General features: G+C 31.2%; 1 protein-coding gene across 1 annotated transcript; it reads left to right on the top strand.

Moving 5' to 3' along the window:
- The first annotated feature begins 7,720 nt into the window (after positions 1-7,720).
- Positions 7,721-8,403, top strand: LOC147794801 (nudix hydrolase 1-like). The gene is made up of 2 exons (XM_087116901.1): positions 7,721-7,904; positions 7,991-8,403. The coding sequence occupies exons 1-2, from the start codon at positions 7,763-7,765 to the stop codon at positions 8,284-8,286; spliced, it is 438 nt and encodes a 145-aa protein (XP_086973027.1). The 5' UTR covers positions 7,721-7,762; the 3' UTR covers positions 8,287-8,403.
- Positions 8,404-12,074: the final 3,671 nt, after the last annotated feature.

Raw genomic sequence — 12,074 nt, 5'->3', positions numbered from 1 at the left:
ATGTCCTTCCATTTTTATGGTGAGTAGGTTTAAATTTCTATAGTAACATTAACACATTTACCTTTATAAATAAAAAAGTTTTAAATTTTTTTAACATCAAAGTATGAACGAAAACTGTCTATCGACATTTTATAGAATATTTTTAAATTTTTTAATGTTACTTTTGAAATGCGAAACTAATGATAAGAGTATTTTTATTTTTTATTTAAATATTTAAAGGTGTTTTTGTAGTTTTTATACAAATTTAAAGGTGTTTTTGAAGAGGATAATTGAAACTTTTCACCGTTTAAATTATATTTTTGAGAGAAAGTGCAAAGTTGAAGAATAACTTTATTAATTTAGCCTTAAAAAAACTTACTCATCCACTAAATGTTAGGTTCATACAAATCAAATATCAAACATTCATAAGTTACAAAACACCATTAATATCATAATTACAAATATCAAATATTTTTTATAATCATAATAATCTCAAAAGTAGAGCTAGAGTAAGGTTGGGTTGTAAATTTATTTTTGAGTTAGATCGAGTTAATTTATTTTTGAATTTTCGATTTTCCAAAAATGCAATCCAATTTAAATTTAAAAGAAAAAAATATCTAACCCAACCCAAATTTTATGATTTGAAGCTAATAGTTGGGATCGGAGGTTAGAGAAATCAAACTAGGAGGGAAGAAGGGAGTTTTATAGGATTTGTTTTTTATAAGCACAGCACATAGACATGCGTTGTCTCGCTATTTATCTCAGTAACATGCTAAATTTAACGTAAGAGCTTTAAATGTACTACATACTCATATTTAGATACATGTATATCCGTTCATAAGATAAACCCAATATATAATATATGAGAATATAATTGTTCATTATAGAACACATTTTAAGCAAACATATTTCCCTCAATTATTTCAGTTTTAAGTGTTTTCTGAATTTGAAAATTAGTTTCCAACAAACACCATAAAATGGGATTTTATGATACACGCAAAGTCCCAAAGAACATAGTTCCTAGGTTTAGTTGTTGGTTGTGTTGGAAGGAGGCTTAACTACTAATTTGACTTTTGTGGTAAACAGCTTTCAACGCTCAAACCACAAATCACTACTAATAGACGAAGTTAGGTGAAGCCTGTCCATTCCCATTCTACTTTATTATAGTATGAATGAAAATTTAGGCACCTTTTGAGTTATGTTCTTCAATTCTTGCCGGACCTTGGTCTTAAATTCTAACTTCTTAATCTTAATCTAGTTCTTATATATTGAGTCATTTGGAGTGTTTTTGGACTTTGAAATATTTTAAATGAGTTTTAGGGACATTTTAGTAATTTTTTACAAATGAATTTTAGGGACGTTTTAGTAATTTTTCACAAACTTAGTTTGAGTTCCAAACTTGATCCAATAGTTCTAAGACGGTAAATAGTCTTCTGACATTATGAAATAAAGTCCTCTTATAAAATTTTATGACATTTTGAAGATCATTTGAGTTTAACTTTATAACTTCATCCAATGAACATAATTTGTCTATCCTTTTATGTCTAAAATTAAAATGGATAGCGGAGTTCACTTCGTGGGTTATTTTAGTATTACTTTATTCTCGAGCAAAATACTCGTTTGTGTTCTTAACTCATAATTCTTAGTTTAATTCTTGTATTTCTTAAGAAAACTCTATATTCATTAATTACTTTTAGTTGCTATTTAGAGAATCAATTCTCGAGCTTTCAATACTACCTAAGAACTCACTTGATCGTCGTATCCAAAGTTATCATTCTCCAAAGTTGGTTGAAAACACATTTTCTCGTTGACAAACCCATTGCTACATGTTATTGGTCAAAACGATTGTGACCTTTTCACACACAATTTCTTCATGAAACTTCTTCCTTATCCTTCTCTCAAGCTTAAATAATTATTTTGGATGGATCGTGGCTAATTTTGAAGTAACTCCTATGGGTTGTAGGTGAACCCAATGCAAAAAATTGATCCACTTAGACAGCTCGATCCAGGTCTTATTGCGTCTCAATTCCTTCATAAAAAATGTTTAACTCAGTCCCCTAAAGGTTACAGAATGCTTAATTTTGTATGAGAGGAATCCTAGGTAAGAAATATAAGTTTACCCTCAAAACTTACTCGAAATTGACTTCCTCCAATTGGGTACGTTCTTGAGCTATAAACGCTCCTTAATAATGCAGAAACCGAATGAAATAGGTTAGACATGAAAAATTCATGTGTAACCTCGAATTGAAATTTCAAGCTTTCTTCCAACCTTCTTTAATGGGGGATGAATTGGACAAAAGAGCTAGGGACACTTTCAACCCTTGTTTTCTTGACCAAAGTGGTGGGCAATCTTATTTAGAACTTGAAGGAACAAGTTTGACTAAAAATGATTGGCTACAACACCTATATTTAGAAGATATTCGAGAGGGAGAGGCCAAAAATCTAAACGGCTATAATTTGCAATTGGAGACTCCACACTACTTGCTTCTTACTCTAAATGAATCCCCAAATTTCATAATTGGTAGAGAAAGTTTGAACTAAATTTGAACTAAATTTCATAATTGCTTCTTACTTTCTAAGATTCTTGCCGAAAATGGTTATCCGTTTAGGGGTTGCTGACTTCACCTTCAAACATTGGTGGTTGGATGTGATGAGCTGTGATTCTTCCCCTTTGCAAGTTTCTAAGAATATTTTGGTTACTTTTCACTTTGTAAAAGTTATGTACTCTTTTTGTCATTTTTTCTTCTTGAGCACCAATGTAATGATTTAAAAAAATAAAAAAATAAAGTCTGTAAATGTTCTTAAAAAAATTAGATTATGTACCCAAAATGAGTTTGGATTTTTTCCCACTTAAAAAATTGAGCCTTATTTTTATTTAACTTTAGTGGATGAAGGAGAACAATCCTCTAACTTCATGGTTGATAGGACTATACTTGTGGTTCAAGCTGTGATCTTTTGTCGAAGATAGAAGATGATGACCCGACTGGTTTACATCATCTAATTTAACTCATTTGTATTGTTTTAATTGGTTCACTTTTTTTTTAGACTAATTCTCACAAAAATTCAATTGGTTGTGGAAACTAGACTCAATTTGAAACACCTCCAATTAATTTCAAAGAATTTTGAGTTCTAGAAGCCAAAAAACAAAACACCTAAGTACCTTCATACAAATAATTAATTGTTTTAGACTTTTATACCAGAAATGCTCGTAAGAATTAACTAGGACTTGAGCATAAGGACTTTTAGCATGTATTATAACCTTATTAAACATGAAATTGGATAGCTAAACTTAGGAACTGGAATATTTGAATGGTTTAGTTCAATTACATGTTTTAGGATTTTTGATGCGTTGATGAATTTTATTCGTCTATTGTATACTTTTTTATTCTCGCATAACATTTATTCATATTTTATGAAACTAGCCTTTATGGTTCTAGTTAGGTCAGAAAAAATGAGATGGTCCAAAATGGTCAATGATTACTTCCGGCAAAACTTAACACACTAAATAATCGGCATTTTTTTATGGTAGGGAGATTTGAAAATGAGTACATATCCCTTATAATGCTTTCTACTATTTTAATCAAGAAAGAATCTCTTCCGAACGACCAAGTCATAATGAGATTAAAAAACTATATTTTCTTAATCGCGTAGAAAATAGATTAACATTATATCATTTCTATAAGCAATCACCTATCCAAGATTGAAAGTCGGTGCATATGAGGACAATGGAACCAAGCTAAAAAAATTGATAGAGATTTTTTTTTTTTTTTTTTTTTTTTTTTTTCAATTTGACTGTAACATCTTGAAAATGACTCCGCTTACTAGACCCACATATCATAGTGGTTTGCTTTAAGTGTTAATCTGTTGGCTAAATATGCATTCGTTTTAATTTGATGGGATTAATGTGCTACCGAATAGTGTGGTATAACGTATTCATTTAAGAAACTATGACAAAGAGAGAGTTTATTTCCAAGTACATAAAACTGCATACATTTCCCTGACAAACACATTTGATACACTACAACAAATAATAGATATGACAGCTTATGAAAAACACTATTATAGACCTTTTATAATGTTTTTTTATAGTTATAAAAAATATTATAATAGAGTATGATATTATAGCTTATATAAATTGCTATAAAAATATTTTATAGCATTTTTTAAAGCTATAATATGTTTAATATAACTAAAATAATATAGTATTTATAGCTTTAATCTTATGCTATAATAATGTTATTTAATCATTTATAATTACTATAATTAACGTAATGACATTTCTTTTATGTTGTATAAATTTTATTATAATTTTTATATTTGACGAAAAGACTCGACAATATTTTTATAATATAATCTAACATGAAAGAATATTTTATCACACAATAAATATGGAGGGACTTCCATTCTTAATTCAAATTTTACCATCTAGTTATCCATTACAAAATAAAGTATTCAATTGAATGAACATAAAATTTAGAGAATATTTAAGAAACATATTACTAAAAACGGAGAAGAATAGAAACAATAATAATGTCTAGGCTTTGTACTTCCAGCTCTTTTAATACGTTGTGCAGTTGATGTCTTACTAGTCCATTGTCTCCATAATGTTGTCCGACATCAAGAAAGGAATAGTAACAGATAATGGAGTAATTTGTTAGCATGTTTCACTTATTCCGGTAATTTTCATAAAAAAGAAATAAATAATGCGGATTATGTGCAGCAAGATATGAGAACTACTAAAATAATTATATTAGTATCATCATACTTCACAATCACAGATTCACTAAAATTAACGATCTCGTTTTAAGGAATAGAAGCAGAATTCTACCAAGACAAAACTTGTTCTAAAAAATATCTATGTTAAACAAGATATGCAAGTAAATACTTACAACACTGTCAATAGAAGCATGGAACACTACTGAGTTTAGCTGCCCAAATTCTTCAAATAGTTAATGAAAGCAAGAAACTTAGGATCAAAGCAATTAAAAATAGTATTTATTTAACTTCAATTTAGCATAATTTAGTGCAACAAACCTGTGGGGGTAAACAAGCCTGAACTCCAAATGGAGAGAAAAAGAGAATCACATATTTCTTCCCAATGTACTCTGAAAGTTTAATCTAAATAGTAATACTTTAGATAAAATTAAAAAAAAAAAAATGTAAATAGGCTAGTAAACATAGAGTGATGATAATAATGTAAAATAAATACATCCAAATCATCACCCATGTAAGAAATCTACCTCGATGCATTCTTGATCACATATGGAAATTTCTGATTAGAAAATGTCATTAATAAAAAGAACTAAGAATGCATAATTACGGATTTATCTTCGATACTTGCAATCTGGATTCCCACAAATTCACGTCTATTTCTTTAGTGACTTTTTGCTCACTTTTACCTTTTTCAAGCCGTAAAGTTAAAATTTTAGTCTTCCAATTTAATAGCTCCTCTCTTCAAATGTTAGAAGCTATCAAAAACACATTTATTTTATTATCAATCAAGCCAGTTTTATTCAACATTTGTTATAAAACTATGAACGCATAGGAGAAGGCTTACACAATTAGCAACAAAACTATGAACGCATAGGAGAAGGCTTACACAATTAGCAACAAGTAAAGGCAACTATATATTCGTCTACTTTGTCGTAAAAGCTCACCAATGAATATGACCTATTATAACAATCCTAATCCACAATCATACAAAATCAGCCAGCAATCATACATGGACTTTTCCTTCATTACTTGCTTAATTGCAATGATCATACCCATTAAAATAGTCAATAAGAACTAGTTGATGGAATGTCAATATAGAAACCTAGACCTATGTTCTCTTAATTGCCCCTTACATGTCAACTCTTCCTTATGGAATATATTATGTTTCAGAATTCAACTGAATACCATTCCTAACCTTCCACCAGATTTTTATAAGAAAATAATTGTCAATTTCCATCTACTTACTAGATGTTGAAGAAACTTGAAAACTCCCGCAAGTAATGATTAATGTTATGAAACGAGCAACTTCCACCTGTATATGAAAAAATTAAGGGCTTACAAAAATGTTTGGAAAATGAAGTATAACAATAATAAATGATTATGATGGAAGGGGCATACTATCCCTTAAAATCCAAATCAAGACCTCCAATAAACTATGACTATTATTGGCGGGAAAAGGCAGACGAGCCATTTTATTATCTAAAGTATCCAAAAAATAATTATTATAGTCTAGCAACGTAGAAAACTACTTTAACTAAGAAAAATTACACTAATGAAGCAATAAGTCAAAAAGTAGACTTCTTCAAGCTTTCAAAGTTCCTGTACATTACAAGTACTCAAAAAAATAAGTTCATTGTGATCAAAACCTCTATGATAACACACAATAACAAAATATTTGAGACAACCGCCACTAATAATGACTCACGAAAGAACAGGTTTACCTAAATGTCTCGAATCAATTTTCATTGCCCAAACTTTCCGGTGCCGAAGAAAAAATGGAAGGAGAAAAAGAAAACTTGAAATTGATTTTAGGGGACAGAACATTCCCCTTTTTTTCTTTTTAAACCCAACTTTTCACCATCTTTTTTTAAAAAGGAAATGTTCCGCTTTTTTTTCTCCCTCTAAAATGCTATACTTAAAAGCTATGGAATGCCATATTTGTTGTAGTACACTTAGAATACGCATGTAGAAGTAGTTTTGTATGTATATATAGTATCTATGCATTTGTGTGACATGACATTGAGAACTTAGTATTGAAGAATGTGATGTCATCTATTTAGAACCCGTAACACATTAGACAGTATTACTGAGCGAGTTCTAGTTGTGCTTACTGAAGAATCTCTCATGCACTATTCAAGGCTTAAAACGAGTAGAGTAGAGAGCTTGTTAGGTGCTAGTAGAGGAACTACTAGCTAGCTCTCAATTGTAGACACATATGGAACCTATTAGAGAGACTAAGAGGTTGTTAATAGGGAGATATGATTTTCCGTACTCGTTAGATCTACCTAGACCACATGATTTGCGGGGTGTACCCTGACTTGTATGTCAATTGCGAATGACTTAAACAAGTAGAGATAAAGTGGATAATTTCATATAGGATTGGAAATGATGTGGTTCAATGAATGTATGAGTCCGATGAGAATCTAAATGACTATGCCATAAAATTAGCTAACTCTAGGATCAAGCTTCTAATACATTGCCTTGAAAGTATGAGTAAGATTGGATGAGAGTATAGAATAAATTACTTATTTAGTATGTTTAAACTAATTAATATTATTCTTTGTATTTTTAGATGGATCATAGATGAATTGTTAATGGTAAGAGAGTGCAAGAATTGTGGGTAAATCTTATCCTATTTTGTTATATTATTTCGTAAACATTTTGTATAACTCAGGAAGAATAAACTTTATTTTTTTTAATAAAATTATTGTTTTTTTTTTTTTTTTTTTTGAAAGTTAATAATTGTTTAAACGGTGGAAATATGTTTAAAACTTGAAAAGAATATAAAAATTTAAAGTTTTGAATAAAAAAATTAGCGGGAAGAATATAGAATTTAGGAATATTATTCTACAAAATTATAATTGAATGTATTTTCTATATTACTGGTTTGCGTTTGGTCCATAAAATAATTGGTAAAGGACATTCCTGTAGGCGTGCTGCCCAAGCCAAAAGAAAGTAAACCAATTACATAACTCCACGTTACACACTTTTCCCGAGGCTTTGTGACTATACGGCCCACAATTTATACCCTCCCAACATTGTGAAGGGTTGTGGTGGAAAGACCAAAAAAATGGAGAACAATCCGGTGCCGAGAGTTGGGGTGGTGGTTTATATCCTGAAGGGAAAGTCAGTGCTGTTGGGTCGAAGGCTGTCCTCCAGCGGTGACTCCAGTCACGCCACATTCGCACTCCCCGGCGGCCATCTCGAATTTGGTGAATCTCTCGTTTTTTGCTCACACTTTTAATTTTGATTTAGTTTTAGAGATGGGTACCATTTTTTCTGAAAAGGGAAATTGCAGGGGAGTCGTTTGAGGAATGTGGTGTGAGAGAGGTGAAGGAAGAGACGGGGTTAGACATTGAGAAAACAGAGTTCTTGACTGTAACAAACAACCCTTTTGTGAATGATCCGCAGCCTTCCCATTATGTGGTCATTTTTATGCGCGCGGTTTTATCAGATCCCCTGCAACAGCCTCAGAATCTGGAGCCGAGTAAGTGCGGTGGGTGGGACTGGTACGATTGGGATGATCTTCCAAGCCCTCTGTTTTGGCCTTTAGAGAAGATGGTCAAAAGTGGGTTTAATCCGTTTCCTGTCTGATTGGAGTTGGAGTTTGTAATGGTAATCAACATTAGCATGCCCTCTCTTGTGTTTAGTTTGTAATGCTTTACTTAATGTGAATCTTGTATCAAGCATACATAAATTGTTTTTCATTCATCTGCATATTTAAATAATAAATATAGCATAAAAATGGAAACAACTAGCGACTCAATGGGAAGAAAGTGGCTGCTCAATAAGACCTCCCACTCCACTCCACTCCACTCTAATCACGGGGCTTTAACAACAAAATATGGATCACTCTCAATAAAAAAAATAAAATTTATCTAACAATCTTCTACTAAAGCTCTACCGTATATCTAGCTTATTGTTTGAACTCCGATCTTCGAACAAATTTCTTGCACATGTCTCTAAGTTGTTCTTATGTTCTCCCGGATGTAGTGGAATTTGATTTCTATGTGCTTGCTCCAGTCGTGCAAAATTGGATTTTTGATTAGGGAGATTGCAGCTTTGTTGTCCATGCAAAGCATTGGTGGATCGCCTTTTCTTCCGATGAGTTCTTCCACCAGTCGCACAAGCCAGACCCCGTGTACAAGCATCTCCTCAGCTAAAAACAAATCAAAATCTGTACAAGTTTATCTTGTAAACGAGAAATGAGTTTAGGATACAAATTTAAATAAATGCTAAAAGAACCAAAATATACTAGACAAGATCAATGCCCCTCAATGACCCCCTTTATGACCTCCTAAGTTCTTGAGGACTCCTTTACCTCAACAGATGGCAAGCAGTTACTTGTATAAAATAAAATAAATAAGTCAATAAGCAACTTATTTCTAATTTCTCATTGCATTCTTACATCCTAGCATATTACCACGAGATAACATAGTCTAATCTCTATGGCTATCTGAGCATCTAAGGAGGCCTCTAAAAATCCAAGTGGTTCTCTTGCCTCATTGTTATCCTTGGTCTTTTCAGGTTGCTCAAGGTAATTATTAGAAAATTTGGTGACTAAGAAGGTAAGTGAAATTACTAAAGGAATGTCTTCAAGCTAGATTAGATGAATTAAATGTTGTGTGAATTACATGCACCTTGTGGCCTATCTTGTTATTTTCTAATGTCATGATATGCTATGTTGATAAATGTTATGTGATGCATATACTTCCCGTATGCCGGTCCATGTAAGTTAGGTATTCATGTTTACAATTATGCCCACGAGACATTAATGAGTCATGTATGCTTCATAGGGAAGTTATATCATCAAAAGAATGGAAGTATGATGTGTATCATAACTATGTACCATTTGAAATTACGAGTCTTCATGCATACTGTATGTCACAAGTACGAGATACATTCCCTGTTTTGTATGGACACGTTAGATACTTGCTCCTTTCTTCTTGGTGGTTTCCGACAGCGTGAGCATGTATGTATATGTCGCTTAATGGATTTATGTGTACATGCATGAACAGTGCATAGAGAAGTATTATATATCCAACCCTATCTAAAAATGAAAGTAGAGTCCAAGAAATAGTCATAAAAAGATAGGTTTCATCATGATTGCATGTGATTGCATTTTTTTGATCGAGTAGTGGAGCTCACTAAGTATTTATATATACTCAAACCACGTTTGCTGTTATTGTAACACTCAACTCACCAGAACCTGATTGACGGACATTGTGACTAACTTAGATTAATTTTTTTAAAAAAATGTTTGATATTATAAAGTTAGTGAAAAGAAAATAGGTTAAAATAGAGTTATGTACATTGGAAACTCTACACAACTATAAACCTCAGCTTCCATCGTTGCACCTTTCTTCCTCTCTTCCTTCTTCCTGTTTTCTCCATTAAAGCTCTTCATCAAATATGCGAATGTCAGCTTATGCATATTGTTTTAAGTGATGCAAAGGTTGCTTCAAAGAGAAAAACGGCAATGACGGTCAACTATTTGTCATATATTTATTAATGAATGAAAACTTAATTAGTTCAAATTATTTTAATAATTTAATTTTATAGAAATAAAATAACTAACTAAAATAGTACTTAACTCTATAAAATTCTAGAACTTAAGTAGGGTGTCTTATTTCTTTTTATACATCTTATTCTCAACCATCTCAAACTTCCTAATCTCAAATTAATTAATTGATGTTTCTGTGATAACAAACCTACACTCAATTATTAACCATTATCAATATTTTGAATTATCATAGTGTAAGGTTGGGAATAACGATTTCTACGCCTTTTTTCAATCACTTAAATTAGAGCTAAGACGAACAAGGTTCAGTCAAAACAAGATACTCGACGTGATGATGTGACGGAAAAATTGACATTTTAGACCAATCAAAGTATCACACTCATAACTTTGGAAGAGTAACAAACGGTGAAATTTTCAATTACTCTTAAATAGAAATAAAATTATTTGAATTATAAAAATAAACGGTATTAAATTTTTTAAACAAATATAAATAGTAAAATGAATTGAAATGTTTTAATATTTATTTAATAAATATGTGTCCACACGTTACTGGTCTATATCAATTTCTATTTTTTGTCACCTATTCACCGTCTAAACTCATCTTGTGTGTTGCTCCCTCCAAAACTTCCAATTTTATTTTTCTTTTATTGAGAGAGATGTTTATTATATGGTGAGGAAATGCCTGAGTGATCAAATTGTAAACCTACTATAGAAGTTGTGGTGTGTTCTTACAAAAATTCAGACACTTGTACCGGTTTGATCCTAAGTCGTGGAAAGAATTGAGTTTGCTCTTGAACTCGTAAAAAGAGCGGTATAGCGGTTGGACTCTGATCCGAAGAAAGAGTTGAGAAAGGTTTATTCAAATTCCCAAGAGGCTTGGGGAGTGAGCAGGTCGAGTCCGAACCACTATAAAACTACGGTCTTATTAAAATTTATTGCATGTTCTAAGTTTTTTTCTTTTTCTTTTTTTAATTGTTCATTGTTATTTCTTGAACTAGTTTACTGGATTAATTATCATATTCTATTTGTTTAAAAAATTTGATAATTAGAAAAATTAATCAAATTTTAAATAATTTTATTGTTAAAACCCTATTCACCCCTCTAGAGGTTGTCATATGGATCCAATAATTGGTATTAGAGCAGGTTGCTATTATAGATTTTTAAACTTTATTTTTAGAGCTTATGACAAACCTAGTTAAAAACGGTTTTTGTGAAAGGACAATCAACTCTAGACCTCCTTATTTTGATAGAACAAATTATACTTATTTGCAATCGATTGATTATCAATTATGGTTAAATGTTATCCTTGCATTCCAATAAAAATTGTTAATAATACTAAGGAGCTTAAAATGCTGGATGAATTTGATGATATGAATTGTTTTTTTAATGGCAGTCGAAATTTGTAAAATTAGTAATTTATGAGGGAACAAATAAAGTTAAAGAAACAAAGAAGGTTCTTTTAATGTTAGTGCTATATAAACGTCGAAATTTGGAAAACTCTTGAAGTAATTCATGAGGGAACAAATCAAGTTAAAGAAACAAAGGATGATATGTTTTGTAACGACCCTAAATTTCTATATACTCAGAGTCGCTACTAACGCCTCATGCTCATCTATAATGCGGAAATATAACTCTTACATGAATATAACTCATAACGTAAACTTCAAAAAAAACGTTTAAAACAACTTCTTCTCTAAAAAACACAGCCATGGTCTTACGTGTTTAAATATGAAATACTGAAATTTAGAGAAAACAAAAACAAATACAAAATAATTTAAAACAATGAAATGAAAAACAACCTATTCTAACTTAAGACTAGAAATTCAAATATGAGTCTACCCTATGCACGTGCCACAGTCTC

This window comes from Cucurbita pepo, chromosome 1 (genome assembly GCF_057944985.1).
Source record: "Cucurbita pepo subsp. pepo isolate OVF chromosome 1, ASM5794498v1, whole genome shotgun sequence".
In the NCBI taxonomy this organism is placed as follows: domain Eukaryota; kingdom Viridiplantae; phylum Streptophyta; class Magnoliopsida; order Cucurbitales; family Cucurbitaceae; genus Cucurbita; species Cucurbita pepo.
This window is presented reverse-complemented; position numbering and strand designations above follow the sequence as displayed.

Coding starts and splice junctions, on each gene's coding strand:
- LOC147794801 (XM_087116901.1), top strand. CDS start 7,763: ATGGAGAACAATCCGGTGCCGAGAGTTGGGGTGGTGGTTTATATCCTG. Junction 7,905..7,990: donor CGGCGGCCATCTCGAATTTG/GTGAATCTCTCG, acceptor GGGAAATTGCAG/GGGAGTCGTTTGAGGAATGT.